The 22,385-nt window shown below is 44.1% G+C and overlaps 2 protein-coding genes across 3 annotated transcripts; both read right to left on the reverse strand.

Moving 5' to 3' along the window:
• On the reverse strand, nucleotides 1-13,241 carry Zfp37 (ZFP37 zinc finger protein). 2 transcript variants are annotated; one of them, XM_021649796.2, is made up of 4 exons: nucleotides 12,668-13,241; nucleotides 9,846-9,924; nucleotides 9,173-9,304; nucleotides 1-3,087 (listed from the first exon to the last, which is right to left on the reverse strand). In XM_021649796.2, exons 1-4 carry the CDS (start codon nucleotides 13,007-13,009, stop codon nucleotides 1,571-1,573), a joined length of 2,070 nt encoding a protein of 689 aa, XP_021505471.2. In that variant the 5' UTR covers nucleotides 13,010-13,241; the 3' UTR covers nucleotides 1-1,570. The 2 variants fall into 2 exon arrangements, with proteins under 2 accessions (XP_021505471.2, XP_060237135.1); XM_060381152.1 differs by lacking the exon at nucleotides 9,173-9,304 and having other exon boundaries at nucleotides 12,668-13,239.
• A 3,672-nt stretch (nucleotides 13,242-16,913) lies between these two features.
• Nucleotides 16,914-18,639, reverse strand: LOC132652919 (uncharacterized). The gene is made up of 4 exons (XM_060378867.1): nucleotides 18,483-18,639; nucleotides 17,880-18,100; nucleotides 17,708-17,795; nucleotides 16,914-17,644 (listed from the first exon to the last, which is right to left on the reverse strand). Exons 1-4 carry the CDS (start codon nucleotides 18,637-18,639, stop codon nucleotides 17,247-17,249), a joined length of 864 nt encoding a protein of 287 aa, XP_060234850.1. The 3' UTR covers nucleotides 16,914-17,246.
• Nucleotides 18,640-22,385: the final 3,746 nt, after the last annotated feature.

Consider the following 22,385-nt stretch of genomic DNA (forward strand, 5'->3'; position numbering starts at 1 on the left):
TGTGCTCAGAAGTCATCTTTAATTTTTAATAGCAAACAAAAGAAATAAAGCAGTTACAGTTGGGAGCCATTATGTTAGCAAATAAGAAAATCTTTGTGAACTCAGTATCAAGGTTTAATGCCATGCATTTCAAATGCACTGTTCACAAAGGAGCAGAGAACTTACATTAGTTTGTCAAATACTGTGGAATAGACTCAGCCGTACTTTAAACTGTTAATTTGTACATACAGAAGTATTTTAATATAATGTATACATGATAAAAATGTCCGGCCTCAATCCTGTTCTCCTGTGTTTAGTGGCAGCCACTATTAATTTTCTTCTAGATTAAAAAAACAAGTCTGTTCATATATAAATATATGGATATACATACATATATCTATGTATATATATTTATGTGTGTATGTGTGTGTACACAAAAATAGACAGAAAAAGACAAAGACAAAGACACCCACTTTTTGTCCGCAATGAAAACACACTATATTTACTTTTCAACAATCTATATTTTCATATTTAACATTGTAACAAGTATAATTCACTACCGGCACATTTCAGCTGTTTTTCCACTTTTTATTAACCTCTTATTAATTTCTAGACAAAAACCCTTAAAGTTTTCTATTGAAGCTTTTAATTCCAGACTTGGGAGGCAAAGACAGGCACATCTCTACAAGGTCAGGGCCAGCCTGGTCTACATAGCAAGTTCCAGGCTAGGCAGGACTACACAGCGAGATGCTGTCTCAGACAAAACAAACAACAAAACACCAAACCAAATCAAAGTAAACCAATTCAAGCTAAAAAAATCAAAGTTTTATACTGATTCAGAAGCTAAAAGACATTAACAAGGAAAGCTAGATGACGCCAGTGGAGCTGACCACGCTGTTTCTCTCACAAGGCAGTAAGTATGCAGTAAGCCTAAATGCAAATTAAACACTAATTTTACTCCGTAAGTACACAACATCTAAAAAGTTCATCAATTGCTTCACGTTTGTGGCTCTAATTAGTTACCATCTCACAAATGTGTGTGCATTGCGTGTCAGCCTTGGGCTTTGTTTCTCACGAGCCCTGGACTTTGTTTTTAAAGCAAAGTTCCTTCCTGTGACCTAGGGCTTGCGAATTAGGCTAGTCTGGCTGGCCAGGTTGTCTCAGGGACTCTCCCTCATCAGTTCTTCCATTTCTGGGATTGCAAGTACACTCCACATCTAGCTTTTTACCTGGATTCTAAGGATGGGATCTAGGTCCCCAGATTCCCTTAACAAGCATTTTACTGATCACATATCTCCTTGGCTCCTTATTTACAATTTTTAAAGTTTAATCTAAATATGGAGATAATTTATAACAAGTGTAAAAATACAGCATCTTCTGTAAAGGTTTAAGATCAAGTTCAAATTTTTATTACCATCCAACGCTCTCATATAAAGATCCAAATTCAAATTATCTCATGTTTAACAAGGAGTGATTTCCTAAAAAAAAAAAAAATTTCTAATATTTATCAGATTGAAAACATCTTTAAAGTTAAACAGGACCAAAGCAGTCAGTTGTCAGACTTCCTACATTAATTTCCCTCATGATATTGCTAGTCTGAGTGACTTTTCATATGTTTGACAAGAGAGGCAATTTGTTTGAAGGCTTTCCCACATTCATTACATTCATGGGGTTTCTCTCCAGTGTGGCTTCTCTGGTGTATAACAAGCTGGGACTTTGCAGGGAAAGCTTTCCCACATTCATTACATTCAAAGGGTTTCTCCCCTGTGTGTGTTCTCTGATGTACAATGAGGTGCGACTTTTGACTAAAGGCTTTCCCACATTCAACACATTCGTAGGGTTTCTCCCCCGTATGAACTCTCTGGTGTTGATTAAGGCCTTCAATTTGCTTAAAGGCCTTACCACACTGCTTACATTCAAAGGGGCAATCGCCTGTATGAATTCTCATATGGTAAGTAAGAGACGAGCTATGTGCGAAGGCTTTTCCGCACTCAGTACATTTGTAAGGTTTCTCCTTTGTATGAGTCCTTTGATGTATAACTAGGTGGGACTTCTTGCTAAAAGTTTTCCCACACTCATTACACTCAAATGGTTTCTCCCCTGTGTGAATTCTCATGTGTTTAGTCAGGGATGAGCTGTACTTAAAAGCTTTGCCGCACTCACTGCACTCGTACGGGATTTCGCCTGTGTGTGTTCTCACATGCTCAGTAAGAGATGAGTTGTATCTGAAGGATTTGCCACATTCTTTACACTCATAAGGCTTCTCACCTGTGTGGGATCTCACATGTTGCATAAGGTTGGAGCTGTGCCTAAAAGTTTTCCCGCATTCATTACACTCATAGGGCTTTTCCCCAGTGTGAATCCTCAGATGGTCGGTAAGGGCGTGTTTATGACCATGAGCTTTGCCACACTGGGCGCACTCATACGGTTTCTCCCCAGTGTGAGTCCTTTGATGCACGACAAGGTGGGACTTCTGGCTAAAAGCTATCCCACACTCACTGCACTCATATGGTTTCTCCCCGGTGTGGGTTCTTTGATGGTCAAGGAGTCCTTGTTTATGGCTGAGGATCTTCCCACAGTGACTACATTCATAAGGTTTCCCAGAGGCTGGAGCTTTGTCAGGCTTAGCAGATGAACTTCGGCTGGATGATTTCTGTTTCTCTCCGATCTGAATTTTGTCTTCCTTAGTATGGGACGAGTTATGATGGCATACTTTCTCACATTTCTTGCCAGTTCGATTTTTATCACCTTTCCCAGATAACTTGTTGGGTATTTTCTCACATTTCTTTCTAGCTGAAATTTCATCTTTCTTTGTATCAGATACAGTGTGGCTGAATGGTTTCTTTTGTTTTTCATGTTTCTTTTTTGTAGAGTTTTTAATCTGATCAGGTAAATCTAAATTCTGATTCAAGTTCTTTCCATGCAAATTGGATTTAAGATGTCTTTTTTTTGAAGAAAGATGTTTTGTACTGGCACTTTTTCCCTCTGACAAAGCATACTCACTGCTTTTCTTACTAGCTGAATTTTTCTTCTTGAATGTAGCTTCCTTAATGAGTTTGCTTTTAGAGTTCTGCTTTTCCTTCATCTGCTCACCATCTTGTTGGACTTCTAAAATAGAATTTAATGAGACATTCTTATTAATTTTTGTACTCTCACTGAAGTTCTTTATAAGTTTCCTAAAGAGATGCCCTATTTAGGGTTAATTATTTATTTAGCCCCAATATCCAAATGTAAAAGAAACATCATGGATGAATGTCCCTATCCCCTTGAGGGGAAGAAAGCCAAAGTAAAACCAGGAAAGAGAAAACGGACAGTAGCCATTAGGAAAAGACTTGTCTGCTTACAAATAGGATCTTGTAACCTCAGAAGGTGAAAAAGACACAAGGAACACTGAACAAGCAATGCATTAAGTCAAAAGACTTTATGGTTATGCCAGTTTGGGCTACATAGCAAGACATTATTAATCTCCCCATTGGGATTAAATTTAAGATGACATAATATAAGTACTACAAAAGTCATACTTTTCCTATGTAATGGAAAGCTCTTCAATACAAAGAATGAAGCATTAACCCACAGAAGGAAGCAGAAATGTAGGCCTGTTTGTCTTCAAGAATACAGTGTGGATAATTTCAACTCCCTGTGACCTCCACTCCACCAGTTCTTGTTCCAAGTAGAGTCTGGCTAAAGTATTTGCTTTTGGGTTATAAGAAATGCACTGATGCTTCTTCAACAAATCCCTCTATTTTCAGTTAAAATAAACTAAAATAGAGAATACATTTACCAAGGAGGACTGAGAAACCGATAGACGACTGAGGAAGGATGCTCCACTGTTCTCATGCACGAGCAACAAGGACATTCCCTTAAACACTCAACAACTCCATAGTTCCTCTAAGTTCCCTGATGCCTGTACAAAGCCATGAAATTCCTAGTAATTAGCTTGGGAAATGCTTTACACCATCTGGGTTTACAACGAACATCTGCCCCTGGTTTTCAAGTTTGCTATCAAGTATATACCTTTGTTCCTGTCATCATCCTAACAACAGATTATAAATTTTAGGTTCATTTATGGGTCTAAGTACTTGCTCATATTCTTTTTCTTGCACATTGCACAATTATATTTTTAGAGACATCTTAGAACATTGTCGGGAGCCATTGATCTGGCAGCTGCTTTGATATTTAAATCTCACTGCTTTTACCAGGCCTTCACTGAAGTCAGGGAAGAATTTGCAAGTCCATCTCCTTTTGTTTGTGACAGCAGGTGGGATAGCTTGTGAAGATCAAACCTCTTGCTTCACCTCCTTGTAAATTTAACCCATTGTTCTGAGCTGTTTTTACTCTGGCTTAAAAGCTCTCTGCAATAAAATCAGGCTGCTGCTGGCTGGGAGTCTGGAGCCTCTTGGAAAAGTCCCATGTGTGTTGTGTGTTAGTTTATTAATTTTAATCCTCACTCCCAACTCAAGAACCGTTCGACTCTGCTGGCGGGCTCCGGCAGAACATCACTCCTTTTCTCTAAGACTATAAGATTGGCACTCATAGACTACCCCTCCACTAACTCTCTTCATAGAAACAGAGTGGGGAAATCATCAGAAATAAGAACTTGAAACATTTAAAAGAGAGAAATATGCAAGGGTGAAGAGCCGGGGGTTGGAGAGATGGCTCAGTGGCTAAGAGCACTGTGTGCTCTTCCAGAGGTCCTCAGTTGAATTCCCAGAAACCATATGGTGGCTTATAACTGTTAGGAAACATGCTTTGGTCCTAACAATAACCATCTACACTGGCAGCTGATACCCTCTTCTGACATGCAGGTGAACATGCAGACAAAGCACGTATATACATAAAAATCAGTAAATAAATTTGTTAAAGAAAAATCAGAAAGAAAGTTATGTACATAAAAAAGAGTAAATAGCCACTTCAGCGATAAACTAATTTTATATGGAGAAAATAACTGTATCTGAACCGATAGCTGAAATTCTTACTTTTATAGAGGCTATTTAAGGGACTTGGTTTTTGGTGGAGTATGGTGGCACCTGTCTTTAATGCCAGCGCTCATGAGCACAGGTAGGAAGATGTCTGTGGGTTCCAGACAAGCCAGACAAGCTACAAAATAAAGACTTAGAGACAGAGGTAGACAAAGACAGAAGCAGACAGACACAGAGAGAAACAGAGTCAGGGACACAGAAACAGAGACAGAGGGACATAAACACAGACAGAAACAGAGACAGAGGAAAAGAGACAGTGACAGGTTTGATAGAAGTTAGCTATAGTATGGCACCCAGAGAAGTTGAATTGCTAGCTGCTTCTTCATCCAGGGACTCTTAAGAGACTCAGTCCCCTGTGATGCAGATAAGCGGTAGCAGAAGGACAAGCCTTCTGATACCCAGCGATGATGAGGAAGACAGAAACAAATTTCCTTCTTAAAAGAAAGTGGTCAACCCTCCTGCAATCCTAGCACCCGGGGAGGCAGAGGCAGGCAGATCTCTGAGTTCAAGGCCAGCCTGGTCTACAAAGTGAGTCCAAGACAGCCAAAGCTACACAGAGAAACCCTGTCTCAAAGAACAACAACAACAAAATAAATGAACAAATGAAGTGATCAAGACGTATATCTGTTCTCTTGCATGTAACACTAAAATGATCCTTGCCTGTGTGTGTACATGTTCACGTGTGTATGTGTGCATAGATTCATGTGCCCATGTGTGTGTAAGCCAGTTTGACATCAAAGTATTCCTGGATTGTTTTCTTCATCTTTTTTTTTTCCTTGCAGTAAGGTTTCTCACCAAACCCAGAAATCACCAGTTGGTTAGACATCTGGCCAGCGGTCCCAGGCCCCTATCTCTACCTCCCTGTGGTCCCAGGCCCCTGTCTCTACCTCCCTGGTGGTCCCAGGCCCCTGTCTCTACCTCCCTGGTGGTCCCAGGCCCCTGTCTCTACCTCCCTGTGGTCCCAGGCCCCTGTCTCTATCTCCCTGTGGTCCCAGGCCCCTGTCTCTACCTCCCTGTGGTCCCAGGCCCCTGTCTCTACCTCCCTGTGGTCCCAGGCCCCTGTCTCTACCTCCCTGGTGGTCCCAGGCCCCTGTCTCTACCTCCCTGTGGTCCCAGGCCCCTGTCTCTACCTCCCTGGTGGTCCCAGGCCCCTGTCTCTACCTCCCTGTGGTCCCAGGCCCCTGTCTCTACCTCCCTGTGGTCCCAGGCCCCTGTCTCTACCTCCCTGGTGGTCCCAGGCCCCTGTCTCTACCTCCCTGTGGTCCCAGGCCCCTGTCTCTACCTCCCTGGTGGTCCCAGGACCCTGTCTCTACCTCCCTGGTGGTCCCAGGACCCTGTCTCTACCTCCCTGGTAGCCGATTACAGGTGTGCGCCTCCAGGCGCAGCTTTTACACAGCGTTGAGGATCTGAACTCAGGTTTATGCATGTGTGGCCAGCACTTCACAAACTGAGCCATCTCCCTAGCCCCCTAACAAACTTCTTACAAGGATGGACTGAGCTGCCACAACTGATATCCACTCCCCACTTCGCTGTAAAGAGACTGTGAATTATTGTCCTAATATGTAATAAGATCATACCAGGGCAGATTTGGGTGTGATAGGATAATAATTAATTGAGGGTAAAATCATTTTTTCTTTTCCTTTCCTTTCTCTTTCTTCTTCTTCTTTTCTTTCTTTGTGGTTTTTCCAGACAGGGTTTCTTTATGTAGCCTTGGCTGTTCTGGAACTTACTCTGTAGACCAGAATAACCTCTTTCTCACATAGATCTCCCTGGTTCTGTCTTGAGTGCTGAGACTGAAGGCATGCACTGAACTCCCACTCCAAGAAAGTAATTTCCTTAATTTCATACAACAACTAGAACCTGCATTTTAAGAGAAACCAAATGTAAGTTCAGAAATTTAAGCATGGAGTTCACCAGGCCCAGCAAACCTATAAGGAAAGTGGACTCATTAAATCCTCCTAAGAACTGAACTTAGGGATAAGATAACTGATTTGTGTAATGTCAGTGACAACTAAGAAAAAACAAATGGGACTTGACAAGAGGATCATGGAACACAGGGCTAAACTCAAAGGTCAAAACAGGGAAAATGAAAGAAGCCTCTAATTAATAAAGATGAAACTTTCCATAACTGACTCTTAAGAAAAAATTTCCTACAAGCAGCTCCAATAAAAAGGTAAGATAAAGGCAACAGAGATGTCCTTTTAGAAGCTGCCAGTGAGGACAAATTAGCTTGTTTTTGCATAATGGGTGATCTTTTTGAAAGAGAAGCAATAAGGGACTAGAATATAAGGAGACAGGACTTTAAGGGACCATCAGCAAAGTAAGGGAGGCTGCTAAGCACACTCACCCATTTAAAAACAAGGCGAATCAAAGCTATTAACATACACACGAGAGGGCAAGCAGGTTGACTATAGAGATTGCATTAGTTACTTTCCTATTGTTGTAACAACACGACCAAGGCAATAGGGGACAGGTGGGAGGGGGTCTCATGGTTTCAAAGAGATAAGTCTGTCATGGCATGGAGACATTGCAGCAAGGGACAGTCATGAAGCAGGAAGCTGAGAGACCTCATCTTGAACTGCAAGCAGGAAACAAGACACACCTCCTAAACCTCCTCAAATACCACCACCAACTGGGGACTAAACATTCAAATGCCTGAGGCTATGAGGCACAGCTCATTTAAATGCCTGAGGCTATGGGGCACATCTCATTCCAATCATCACCGGGATTAGGGATGCATGGACATGATGATGTCTCATGTAACACAGGTAAAGGAAGGAAACAAAATCGTTAGGGACAGGAGCATCATTCTCAGAGATGCAGAAAGAAGAGGAAGCCAAACAATTTCTCAATTCATTAGAAGAAAATGGGACTCATTAGTAAGTTGGTGTGCGGGTAGAGGGAAGAGGGAAATTGAGGATATAAGGAGAGGTTTCTTTTTGAAATATAGTAAACAGAAATGAAATTGAAAGAGTTTTAAAAAGTCTTCTAAAGCTAAGCAGAGGGCACACAGGTAGGGAAAGAGGGCTTCGTGAAGGAACCAGTTACTATAGGCTCAAAGCCCCTATGTAGTCAGGAAGTACAGACTATGCTCTTGCTTTCTAAGGAAGATCAAGCCTTTCCCCAGTAGCATGGCTATTTGAATCACATCTCTCCTGTGGAGAGATTATGCATGCCTTCTCCTCTGAGCCAGGTGCCTTCCTCTGGCCATTTGAAAGTGAGCTAAATTAATAACTACCATATCCAAGCAGTGATTTTAAGAGTTATTAAGTGTAGCAGGAATTGTGTAATTTTGGTTTCTTTTAAAAACACAGAAATATCATGCGGCTATGTTTTTGTTTTAATCCCAGGTGTGGTGATATGAGGCTGCTTCACAGCAGCTGACTATGATTTGCCTCTTGTTCCAGCAGGGGCATGGTTTTGTCAGCTGCAGATAGTTTCTGTGAGTGTGTGACCTTTAGAATTCTGAGAATTTTTTGTTGTTGTTGGCTGCTTGGTATTTGGACGCTGTTGGTTGCTGTTTGTTAAGTAGTCATTCACAAAGAAAAAAGAAAGAAAGAAAGAGAGAGACAGAGAGAAAGAAAGAAAGGAAGGAAGGAGAGGAATAGGAGGAAGAAGAATGAGAAGGAGGAGGAGGAAAGAGATATCCAAGCTTGCCCCCAGGAACTTGATGCCCCTCATGAGGAGGGAGTTATCTAATGAGAACGCTGTCCTTTCCCATCTAGCCTTTTTTCTCTCCTATCTAGTTAGGGAGTTAATAAGTGTAGAGAAGGGTGGAAGGGAGAAAAAGGAACCTACAAAGTGGCAAATTAAGTTACAATTAAGTGGACACACTCACCCATTTTTTTCTTCTCCATAAAATAAGAGCTCGTCATGAGCCTCTCATGTGGACAGGTTTACAAAAAAAAAAAAAAAAAGATTAGAATCTCCAAAGTAAGAAAATATCTGTAGTTTGAATTCTTTTTCTCTTGAAAGATTTTGAGATTCTGTTTTTGTTTGTTTGTTTGTTCGTTTGTTTACTATTTGTTGGTTAAGAAAAGAAAATATGGGACTTTTAAGAAAAAAAAATATATTTTCATATTGGGGTTAAATCTAGGTCCTCGTGAGTAATCACTATCTATACTGAGCTGTATTCCTAGCCCTAATAAGAATGTGCACAGTACTCCTTTACTTTGAAAAATTCCAAACATACCATCAAGAAACTAAAAACTCACTTGCATTGGCTCCTGTTTTTACGGGCCTTGCTATTTTGTTCCGACTACTTGGGTTGTTTGTTTTCACCTTTTCCAACGATGGCTCTTCTTTTTCCAACTGAGAGATCATGCCTTGTTCGGGATCTTGATTTTCTACTCATAAGAAATAGTAGAGACTAAGTGTTGGACCAACCATCTCAGAAATCAAAAACCCAGTGTCAGGGCCTTTCAAGGCTAATGAAGATATTTGGCTCCTGATGTTTTACAATAGTGATGTCCATGCACCTCAACTGAGTAGGCCTTTCCTTTTGTTGACAATGGTACAAGGGTCCTTCCTAGTACTGAAAATGGATTGAGACTCCTGACCTACTCCCACCACAAATATCACCAACACCAACAACAATTAAAAAAAGAAAAAAGAAAGAAAAGAAACAAGGGGCTGGAGAGATGGCTCAGAGGTTAAGAGCAGACTGTTCTTCCAAAGGTTCTGAGTTCAATTCCCAGCAACCACATGGTGGCTCACAACCATCTATAATGAGAGCTGGTGCCCTCTTCTGGCGTGCAAGCACATATGCAGGCAGAATGCTGTATAAATAACCTCTCAAACACAACAACAACAGTGGAGGGCAGACATCAAGGACTGGAGGAAGAAGGGACTGCTGTGAACGTGCTCTGGGGAGGGGGATGTCCTTACCCACTGAGGCTGGACTCCTGCAGTTCTGTAGCAGCCCATCCTTGCACAAGTCTCTCTGCGCAGGCTCCAGCTGCTCCTTCTGGGTAAAAGCCACAGATACACCTTTGAATGTTACCGATCCCTGTCATACTCTTATTTCAAGTCTGGTACTTCTTAATACTTCACATTCCAGAGCGAGTTAAACAACAGAATTTGTTTTTACCTCAACTATCCACTATTGACCACAATATACATTTAAACATGCTTACTTAACATGTTAACAGCAGCATATGACTCAATTATACCGCTAATCCATTCCTCACAGACTTCCAGTCTGCACTCTGAATAACTCCAATACTGACTGCCACTGGCCCCCAGCCCCCAGTCAGTAAAGCCCTCCTTAATCACTTGAGTGATTCTAATTCAGCAACAACCCCCCCACCAAAGGTCAGCACATCCTCCAGTCAGTTGCTTCTCTGTTCTTCAATCACAGAGGCCCACAAGACACACTGATCTCTGTCTCTTAGAAGACCTCAAATCTCTTCTGATTAATCCCCAATCACTGACTGCAACAGAACTCTTTAACAGTAGGCATTACAGAAACCCTAATCCCTGTCAGCAAACACCAGCTCTAGCCCCTCCGTTCACTCTAAATAAAATCCAGCCATCTTCTGAGGATCCTGCTTCCTTATAGTGATCTCAAGCAGAGGCTGTCTTCAATATTTCTCCATGGCTTGTGTACCTTAGGATCTAATGATGGATAGAAATGATTGCTTCCACTATTTCTTAACCACTTTCACTCTCTCAAATCTGTTTACAGATTCACCAGCTTTTAGTACATTAATCTCTTATGGTTCAGTGGTTCAACAGGAAGAATGACAAGACTCAGCAGGTAAGTAAAGTCACAGCCATAGTTCATTATAGTTAAAAGGACACAAAGCAAATCAGTTAATCAGTAAGGGATGAAGTCAGGATGAAAACAAACATTGGCATCCAAGAATCCCTTTGCAGTAGTCACACAGAACACAATTCTTCCAGAAACAGGTTCTGGCAACACATGTGAAATGTGTTGGAAAGCTCCAGCAAAGGTCCAAAGACATTTTTGCTAAGGACTGGGTTACATTAGGACCATCTGCTGCTATATAAAAGATCCTAGATCCCATTTCCTAAAGCCAAAATCTAGATCTCAATCTCATTGTCCATATTAATTCACCAATAAGCTCCATAAGCTCACATCCAGATATACTTTGAATGTGATTTCATTTTTTCAGTAAAGCTCCAACTTGTTACCATAATCTCTTGACTTTGACCATTGCAATAAATTTCTGATCTTCTGGTACTGACTTTTGCTTATAGTTCAGTAGCCATGATATTCTTTTTGATGTATCAATCAGAAAAAATCACTTCCTTGCTTCAACCTCCAGTGGTTCCTTATTGAAATTAGAATAAAACCCAAATCCAAAACTAGCTGATATCTTACATGAGCTTCTACCCCTGAATTCACATTTTCCTATGTGTGTGTTCTTGTTCCAGCCACATTAATTTGGTAAAACGAGGAATTAATTCCTCTCCTGAAACTTTAGCAATTGACATTCTTTCTCCTCTGAATGCTCTCTGGAGTTCTGCATTAACCACAGCCTGCCCCTGTGTTCAGTCAACTTCCATTCCTTCAAAAGATAAACTTGAGAACCTCAAACTCCCTGGTGCCCCTCTACCTCATGATCCTCATCTTCACAGCAGTAACTGTTGCCTGGAGTTCTCTTATTTATACTTACATTTACATTTTATTGTCTCTTTCCTGTTTCTCAAATTTAGGACATTAAAAGGCAGACTGGCCCTGTGGCTTGCTACTTAAAACATTCTCTGGCATAAAATAGGTGCTCATCTTATAATCTGTCCTACAGTTTTCCAACCACCGACACCCAAATATTCCTCAGTCACTAACCTTCACAAACCTCCTCTACCACGAAGTTCCCATTACCCTTCTTCACAGACCAGTCACCAGCCTCCATTGAACTCCAGTCAGTGACCTCACAGAACCTTCTGTCATTTGGCTCTGCAAGCTCATGAACTCTTGACCTCAGAATCATAGCCACAGAACCATAAAGAATCTTTAATAAATAATAATTCAACCACAAACTGCATCATTGATGGGACAGTTAGAACTATTGATACCGTTCCAGTAGACACTTCAATATAAGACTCCTCGTATTCTACCAACTATCATCCTCCCATTAGCCTCCAGCCTCCCCACTACCCATCACAGCACACAAAACACCGGCTCTAAAAGACACTGCTGATTAGACTTCTAGAAATACCATTACTGATCCCAAGGTACCAACCTCTGATCCTCACATATTCCAAATGAGCCAATTCTCCAAATCTCAACACTGCCCCACTGACAAGTCCAGCCTATACATATAGTTCCCTATAACGCCAGCTCCCATACAGTATATATTCGTCCTTCTCCATCTCTGATGCATCCACAGCCCTCATTTCTGATCTTAGCTTTCCAGACCCATGCTCAATCACTGTTACAAACGCCTCCTCGCCCCCAAGCGTCACTATCCAGTGTTTTGATGGATCCATCTAAACATTGATTTCCTAAAATTTCAGCAATCCCCTATTCCATATGCCTGTAATACCACAGGCATTACGTTATAGCAATGAACTTAATACTCCATATGCCCATAATACCCTAATACGTCGGTCCCTTAGAACACGGGCCTCGCAAAAGAATATTTAACATCGACGCCACAGAATCTCAAATCTCGACTTCACAGACCCCAGTCACCCTCCAATCACTGACATCCATACCGCCCACAGACCCTTACGGCCCTCACCGCATCGCTGTCCGCGGGCTTGGATGCAGCCATTCCCCTTGAACGCCTGGCTCGGTCCGCTGTTTCCGCGCTCCTCCGGCCCACCGCCTCAGGCTTTGTCAGGACCTGCTTGGAGTCAGAGGCTGACATGGCGGCCACCCCGAGCACTGCTTCTGAGGGTCCCGCGGCCTCGATGGCGGCGCCCTGCGGAGACTGCTTGTGGGTGCGGCCATCTTGGCACGGACCCCTCCGTACAGCGGAGGCGCGGGCTCGGGGATCACAGTGAGAGCGGGCGGGCTGCTGGTTAATCCAGGGTCCTGGAGCTGCAGGAAGTGCGGGGTGTGAATTCCAGTCCTTCCTCATCTCTGATGCATCCGCAGCCCTCAGTTTTGATCTTGTTAGCTTTCCGGACCCATGCTCAATCACTGACTGTTACAAACGCCTCCTCGCCCCCAAGCGTCACTATCCAGGCAGATCCATCAAAACACTGATTTCCTAAAATTTCGGCGATCCTCTATTCAGTATGTCTGTAATACCACAGGCATTATGTTATAGCCGTATACTGAGCTGCTTTGCGGAACTCGGACCCCAGAATTGAAACACCCAGAGGCGCAGGGAGGTTTGACTCGAGGAGTTCTGTTACAAAACTTGGAATTGCTTTTCCACAAGGTTTTCCAATTGCAGTTGCCACGGAAACCTCAGAGACAGGATGACGAATACTACAGTGAAAGAAAAAAAAGAAAAGAAAAAAAGAAAAGCCAGTCTAGATTAGTAATAGATTTAGAGGGAGAAGACATTTATTGCTGAGAAAATTCTCTGGGTTACTGTAAAATGGAGGAAAACAAAAACAATATGATTCCCGGTGTAAAGACATTTCAGCAGAACTGCACAACTGTTAAAAAGGAATTCTCAGTGCACCACTTAACATGTTAACTCACTCAACAGTTTTTATGTAGATTTTTTAATCTGCAAGTATGTGTAACCAAGGTGCTCTGTTGATACCGGGCAAAGAACAAGACTGCACAGCCTTCATTCCCCAGTTTGGATTTGCAGTGGACCAGAGGTGATGAGATGATTGCAAATACATCATTCTCTTTATTGACTTAACACCCCTGTCTGAAGGTAAAATGAATGTGGAGGCCCTGCCGAGAATCCCAGAACACAGGGGGCAGAGGGAGACAGTCTTCTCGAGACTAGCCTGGTCTACAGAATGAGTTTAAGGTTAGGCTGGGCTACACGAAGCACTTGTCTCAAAAGGCCAAAGTAGAATAAAGTTTTAAAAATTGAGTTATTTAATGTGTGTGCACAGGGGGAGAGAGAAGGTTGATTTCTGGAGGCCAGAGTATAAATCTGTAGAGTGAGTTCTTTCTTTGTGGGCTCCAGGGATCTCACTCAGTTCTTCAGACTTACCCACTGCCAGGGTCTCTACGCTCTGAGATTTCTCGCAGGCACTAAAATTTTTAGAGCTTACAATATTCTCTGAAGTCCCCTTCTGAAGACAGAACGTAGGGCCTTGCACTTACTAGGCAGCTGCTCTATGCTGAGCTAAATCCCAAAATAAAAACAAACACCCTGGTTTGCACCTCCCTCTTGTCTGCCTGTCAGCAATACTTTTATCCCACTTTTCTGGGGCCTCTTGTTGTGGGGCCTTCACCACAGAAGTGTGCTTGGACATGGGTTTAAGCCAATGGAAAGTCTTCATTAGCCAGCAACTGACTACACTGGGTGTTTGGGATCCCAGTGTAGCACTAATCCTTTCTAAGGATGACTTTTTAAGTACAAAAACCATGTTCTGAGTTGTTATTTCAATTAACAAGAACAGTTAGCCAGAAGCAGAAGCAGAAACCAGAAAGCAAGGTAACTACATTTGAGCTTTCTTAGAACAATATGGGCTTAAAGGAAGAAGCCTTTGTTGTTTTTGTTTGTTTGTTGGTTTGTTTTATTGGCGTGTGTGTGTTTCAGTTTTGGCAGCTGATGCTATGTGCTGTGTTTACAGTTTAATAGCACTTCCATGATGGAGTCAGTTGTGCTAAGGCATCATGGCCTAGTAAAGTCTGGGGACATGTTATAAACTCAGTCTTTCTTCTAAGTTCAATGCTCATTAATTAATTTTTGCTATATTATAAAATGGCAATCTGAGAATAACTTACTTCAAGACAATTTTTACTTCACCTCCAAGCCCACACAATTTTTCTTTTTAGTTTGTTCCTCCAGATTGCAGTAATTTCTCTCTCATCTCACAGTTACTGACTGATTTGAAAACAATAGTAACATTTGTAAAGCTTGTTTCTGGCATTAATTCAAGGACCTGAGGGATTTGTTATAAATTAACTATGTGTTAAATTGCATTCAAATATGGTCCCCATTATCTGTCCCCTCTTCTGTTACAGTCTCTTTTGACAGTCTCTCTCTTCAGTACAGGAGGAACATGTGTCTTTAAATACATGTTTTATTAGAACACAGACTAATGGTTCTGGGTTCGTGTTCCACACAGAGCAGCACATCTGCATTGTCTGATAGGCACTCCCTGAGCCCTGTGGTCATCTCCTCTCTCTCCTCTCTCAATTACCTTTGTAATGTTTTTGTTTTGTTTTGTTTTGTTTTGTTTTGTTTTGTTTTGTACTTCATCAATAGCTACATCCACCTGATTCTGAACAAATTTTATCCTGTCAGATTCCGTACCTTGCCCAGATAGTCTTCTTAGATAAAAGTCCTACATCTGAGTGATTTCCCAAAATAATTTTCCTTTAACTTTTCACAACACTGTGGACACCATGATCATTTCAGTGCATCTTTAACTATTACTCAGCTTCCTAATAGAATAAGTATAGGGACCTGAGTGTCCCCAGCTGTGATTCCATGAGATTCACTCACTGCCAGGGCTGGAGAAGGAGGCAGAGGCTCAGGAGGCAGAGCACAGACACACCACAGTGACAGATTGCTTGTGAGGAAGCCTATTGACACTCTACACATCACATATAGTCGAAGGAGAGAGCTGAGTGTCACAGCATCTTTGAGGACTTCTATCTTCAAAGCAAGGCAAACACACACACACACACACACACACCGTACACAAAGAGGGACAAAGGGGAAGGGATAATAAATAAAAAGTAGTATCCTAGGAAGTACTTGTAGATCATTTTCACAGGCAAGTAACATACAAACATAAATGCTTTGTTGACACAAGAATTTACATGACATGATTTATACTTAGACAAGTTAAATCTTAACAAAAACATTAAAAAAGAAATGAATATCTTTAAAAATGAAATAAAATAAATAAAAAAATAGAAAAATAAATGGAAAAGTTTAACACATCAAAAAGTCAATGTAAAAAACTAGTAACACACACACACAATTTAATGCCCAAAGTCTGGTGATATGAAAATCATCAGAGAGGGAGAGAGAGAGAGAGAGAGACAGAGACAGAGACAGAGAAGCAAAGAAAGGAAGGTAGGTCAGGGGAGCAGGATTGTTGGTCCAGGAGTTTAATGTCAGGACTTGGGAGTCAGCTGCAGGCAGAGCTGTGTGAGTAAGAAGCCAGCCTGGTCGACAGAGCAAGTTCAAAGACAACCACTGAGGACAACTAAGACCCAGGTTCAAGCCAACTAACCAAAATGTTCACTGAGCCTCAGTCCCTGAGCTCAAGCTGCAAAGCAGGCATGGAGGGAGGAAGGGGCTGACTCTCAAAAGCTGTGCAATGACCTCTACCTACAATGCATGGTGCACACTCACACATCCACCATACCCACACACACTCAAGAGAAAGAGAAATAATGAAAAAAGGAAATAAGCTGGGATTTGCTTGTAACAAGCACCACAGGCAAATAATGTACAGTTGTAAATACGTTATTGAGAGCTGAATTAAAACCACATGATTTACATGTAGACAAATATCTGTATAGAGAAGTGAAAAACAAAACGATCAAGCATTAAAAGTTAGGATTCCACGAAGAAAGAAAATAAAAAAGCCGATGGATGCAGTCAACACATCACAGGTTTAAAATGCGGAACCAATTGATTCTCTCGCAAAGAAAATGCAGTGACCCTGAGTGGCGGACTGAACTTCATCAACAAGCAGAAGCTAGAGGAGTCGGGAGTCCATTTGGCTACGCCGAGGCCAAGTGCGGAGGTCAGGCCGTGTCTAAGTGCTCAGCAGAGAGAAGCCAGGCAGGGCAGAGTCAAGGGCGGCGGCCCAGCCTGCTTAGTGCAGGAAAGGAAAGGGCCTGGCAGCTGGGACGACGGGCTGCTAGCACCACGAGGAATGGAGCTTGACCCCAGCAGGCCGAGTCTGTCTGGTGTGTTGGCCTGTGCCTGACACGATAAGTTCCACACCTACTTGGCAGAAGGGATGCTGTCCAAAAGAGGAGGGAGTGTCTGTGCAGACCCAGGCTCCATTTGCTGATGTCGTTCCAAGAGTCAAAGTTTTGTCCAGGAATACGCAAAGTGTCTGTGTGCGCAGGTGGAAAGGTTTTGCAGAGTCCAAGCCCCCAAGCGAGTATTCCAGGATTTTCTGTCCAGCCGGGTCACCTGTCCTTGACCCAGACTCAAGGCTGTGAGGTGGGCACTGGGGCACGGCCTCCGAGGAATCGGCGTGGAACTAGGTGTATCTGGGCATCCAGGCCTGCGCAGCCAGGATGGAATCGACGGTGTGAAGCGCCCAGTGCAGCGCAGCCCCGGCGTGGGACAGCTGCCAAGTGAGCCAGGCGCGCTGCGAGACGCTGGGCTCCGTGCTGCTCTGGGGCACGCGCAGGTAGGCGCCTCCAGGGGCCTGCAGGTCGTCCAGGATCACCTCCAAGGCGTGCACGTTGTTGATGGCTCTGGACAGCGGTGAGAGCACCCGGCGGGAGCTGGCTTCTGGACCATGCTGTCTGCGCCTCTTGGGACAGTTGGCTGGCTCACCGCGACTGTCTCCAGAGCTTCTGCGCTTCGGACCCCTCGCTGGAGAGCCTGGATGGGGCCTTCTGTCCCGGACACGCGCCTTGGTGTGCGGAGAATCTGTGGCAGGGACAACGGGCAATACTCATTTGGCAGACTGATTTCACTCAGACCGCCACCCACCACAGCCCCGCGCCACAGCGTCCTTTTCCATAACCCAGGAAGGCAGGTCCCATCCAGGATAGATACAATCCCCTCGGCCCTGGTGGCCCTGAAGCCACATCTAGCCAGTCAGGACCAGCTGTGTTCTCTCCAGGCTTGCTGAGCTCCCAGGGCTCCTGGGCCCTCCTCACACTTGCTTCTTCCAAGGCCCAGACTCACCTCCTGTGCAGGGCTGTTTTGATCTGCTGGACTCAGCCCTGTCCCTTCCTCTGTCTCTGCTGGGACATGCTTTCTCGCTCCTCCTCTCTTCAGGGTTGGCACTTCCCTTGTGGCTTCTGCAAGAGGAGCCACTCCAGCTTGGCCGAGATGGTTTGTGCCTCTGGTGCTTGGCCTCCTGGTCCTGCCAGGTGTTCTCTGGGGGCAGAACAGGTGGTCAGCGAAGGGCCCCTGTGCCTTCCCGGGAAGCCCCAGAGCAGCCTCCAAAGGGCCAAGCTCCAAGAGTGCCTTGAAATCCCGTGCCCCCGACAGGCCCCCATTCCCTCTTTTGCCAATGCCTACACAGGCTTGTAACTACATGGATGTTCCCAAGCCTCCTCAGCAAACACTCCCAAGAAGACAGATCCAGAGGACCACTCAGCTGGCACAGCCACTGGCAAAGAAAGGCAGCCTCCCTGCCTGCCTTCCCCTCCCCCACTCTCAACTCCTTAAGGACTGTGGAGGGAGGCCGCCTTCCTGGCCTCCCCCACACCTGCCTTTGTATTTCCCGTGAGTGTGTCAAAGGGTCAACCCTACCTACCTTGTCTCCCAGGAGAGGCCTTGCCACTGTCTCCCCCGCTGTGAGAAGGGTCTTCCTCCTCTTCTTTCTCCCCTAGGGGCTGCTTTAGTTTGCAAGGAGATGAGCTGAGCATCTCTAAATCCACACATCCAGGCTTCATGGCTTCCCTTTCACCCATCGCTGCTCCCAGAGACTTGCCTCTGCCTCCTTCTTCTGATGGAGTTCGTTGATAATGACCCTGATTGCAGAGAGGACTGACTTTTAAGTGGATTTCTAAAAACCAGGCGGAGCTTAAACTGGCGCCTTGGCCACGCCCCTGAGAGGCCACACCCCAGGCCAAGAGCTAGATTCAATCTTAGATTGTGCTTAGATTGTGTCTTGTGCTCAGATAGTTCCCCTGTACCGTGGCCTTCTCTTTGCCCCCTTTTTTTGGCTGATCAGTACCTTGTCTCCGTCACTTTGATGCCTGACCGGTGTTAACAACTTGTATTTTGTAAACTGAGGTATAATTTTGGTTCAGTTTCTCCAGCGTGGGAGAGCTCCTCTATTTTGAAATGGGTTGTGGAAACATTCTGTTATACAGGATTCTGCCTAGGAACAAGGTGAAAACCTCTGCACAAGTCTCTGTGATGTTCTGCCTTATAATAGACACAGAAAGCCAGAGTCAAGTTGTCACAGAACGAACCCTATGATACCAGAAAGCGAGGGTGGTTTCTGTAAACACTTTTAATCCCCGTACTCAGGAGGCAGAGGCAGGCAGAGTCCTGAGTTTCACGCCCAACCACACTAGAAAAGAAACCATAAACAAACGGAAAAATCCTCCTTTGAATTGTTTCTGTCAAATATTTTTGTCACCCCCACACAAATGTAACTAGTAATCTGCAATGCACAGGAGAGAGATGGGAAGCTCTGGCTTTCTCTGCTGATCGAAGTTGAAGTTGCCAGTTAGCTTTTTTCCTTTATCCTCCAGTGTTATTTAATTTAGTAAGTAGGATGTCTTAGAATTCACAGATCACAGTCCCCAAGGTATGTAAGCAGCTCTGGCATTGTTACTGGAATGCAGCCATTAACCCTGGGTATGATACCTGATCATTCTAATTTGGTGGGGGCTGGGTGGCTGTGGAATTGTAGGCATAAGGTTAGTGTGTAATTCAAACGCTGATTTCCACACCACACAACCCATATCTGGTTAGTCTAAGACTCTCCTGTCTCAAAGTTGTATAAACACTGCTTCCCAGTTGTGCTCTGATATGCCAATAAAGCAGCTTACAGCAGCTGCTGAGCAGGAGAGAGAATAGGGCTGGACTTTTGCCAGGCAGGGGAGGAGCAGTTAGAAGAGGAAGTAGGGGATTCAGCAGTCCCAAGAGGTCCAGGTGATATCAGGCAAAGCCCTGGAACAAGGAAAGCTACAAAGTGCAAGGATCTGGGGATTGTACGATCTGCGGGAGGAAGCCAAATTAGCTTAGAGGGTTAAGAACAGAGTAACAACTGCTTACTTCTTGTGCTGTGAAGCTTATTATTAAACAAATATAAAAGAGTCTCAGTGGGTGTGCTAGATGGGTTAATAGAGAAACTGAGAAACAAACACAGTTTTATAAAAATAACATTAATAGGGAATGATGGCTGTTGAGATAGGGTCTTGTTGTATGGCCCAGCCTTGGAGCTCTGGACTGATCTCAGCCTCCCTAGTGCTGGGATTTCAGATGTGTACCACTGTGCTGGCTTTTATGGTTGGTCTTCATTCTCACCTTGACAGTCTCCTAGCAGAAGCTCCTAGGAGATTTGGACAGCGCACTCCTGGGAATGTCTGTGAGTGCACTACAGAGAGGATTAACTAGAGAGGGAAGATTCTCTCTGAAGAGGGTGGCAACATTCTCTTAGACCACGGATGCAATAACAGGGCATATTGGAGAGAGCCATTTGGCACAGCATCCTTTGCTTCTTCACAGCCCATTTGCCCGGGCACATGCCCCATGATGCCTCTACAGAGAGGTTCTGGGGTTTCAGCTTGAGCCTGGACTTCTACATCATAAAACAACGCAGTCATATTTGGAAATGAATGCCTGTATTCTACCAAACACTAATTCTAAGAAGCGCTGTAGTGTCTCTCGGGTCCTGTCTCTTTGAAGGAAGGAATTCCGTCAAGAGAGCATGAGTAAATGTTCATTTAGCAAGTGCATGGTGGTGGCAAGGCCAAGCTGAGTACTCCAGGACCCACTGGAGCTGGTGCCCCGAGGGGGGAGCAGCACAGTAGCTGGTTCTTCTTCACTTTAGAGTGCTACGAACACGTATGGGTTTCATGGCATGTTTCTTAGGCAAAATGATTTTTTTTTCCCAGTCTCAAATTATGGTGCCTCAATCTTCCTTTTAGGATATTTCTTCCCATGGACGCCACAGCAGAAGGGTGTTAGAACCACAAGGTGAGTGATATGCTGAAGTCAGGTGTTTTGAAACTGTAGACTGGTTTTTGTATCCATGTGTAGATGAGTTCCCTGGTGCTCTAATTTCTTCTTCTTTTGAAATGTTTATTACCGGGGGGCTATTCCATCGCACATATGTGGGGTCAGAGGATGTACTCTGAGGGGCCAGGTCTCCCACCAGGCCAGGCTTCTGAAGCAGCCACCTTTACCTGGTAAATGTCGCATCCACCAACTTCAGTTTCAGATGTGTGATGGAAGAACCTCAGTGCAGCGGCAACGATTGGCCACACGGGGCAGCAGCTCATGGAGACACAGCTCCCACAGTCCAGCTTGAAGTTTCCTATTCAGAGTTCATTCTGTGTCTGTGTCTGTAGGTTGGGGTCTCCCTGCCAGGACAGGTGAGGTTTTCTCTACAACCTTTTCTGTTGCAATCAGATTGCTAGAAGAACTGGCAGAGGCGCCTTACCAGTGCTCTCAGAGGGAGGCTCCATGGTGCCAGTCAGTCTGTTAAGATGGAGGCCATATTTGTCCCTTTTCCTACCACCCTGTTCTTTCTCTTGTCTGGTCAGCATGGCTGTCTTCCAAGCTGCAAGCCCTCTTATTTTCCTTGCTCAGGGCTCTCAGCATTTTTTTAATTAATTTTTATTTTTTATTTTAATCACAGGTCATTGACTTTGTATCCCAGCTGTAGCCCCCTCCCTCATTCCCTCCCAATCCCATCCTCCCTCATCTCCTCCCTTCTCCTTTCCAAGTCCACTGCTAGGGGAGGTCCTGCTCCCCTCCATCTGACCCTAGCGTATCAGTTTTCTTCAGGACTGGCTGCCATGTCCTCCTCTGTGGCCTAGCAAGACCGTTCCTCCCTCTCGGGAGAGGGGGAAGAGATAAAGGAGCCAGTCGTTTAGTTTATGTCAGAAATAGTTCCTGTTCCCCTTACTAGGAAACCCACTTGGTTACTCAGCTAACATGGGCTACACCTGAGCAGGGGTTCTAGGTTCTATCCACACATGGTCCTTGGTTGGAGAAACAGTCTCATAGAGGACACCTGTGCCCTGATATATTTTGTCCTTGTGGAGTTCCTGTCCTCTCTAGGTCATACTAACTCCCCCGTCTTTCATATGATTCCCTGCATTCTGCTGAAGGTTTGGTAATGAGTTTCTGCATCTGCTTTGATACGCTGCTAGGTAGAGTCTCTCAGAGGCCCTCAGTGATAGGCTCCTGTAACAACTTGTTTTCTCCTACTTCCCCTGTCCATCCCATTTATCTTTCTAAGTGAGGATTGATCATCTTACTTTGGGTCCTCTTTCTTGTTTATCTTCTTTAGGTGCACAGATTTTAGCAGGTTTATCCTATCTTATAGGTCGATATAAGTGAGTATATACAGTTGTGTGTCTTTCTACTGCTGGGATACCTCACACAGGATGCTCTTTTCTAGATCCCATTTGCCTGCAAATTTCATGATTTCCTTGTTTTTAATTGCTGAGTAGTATTCCATTGTGTAAATGTA

Source organism: Meriones unguiculatus, chromosome 3 (genome assembly GCF_030254825.1).
Source record: "Meriones unguiculatus strain TT.TT164.6M chromosome 3, Bangor_MerUng_6.1, whole genome shotgun sequence".
Classification (NCBI taxonomy): domain Eukaryota; kingdom Metazoa; phylum Chordata; class Mammalia; order Rodentia; family Muridae; genus Meriones; species Meriones unguiculatus.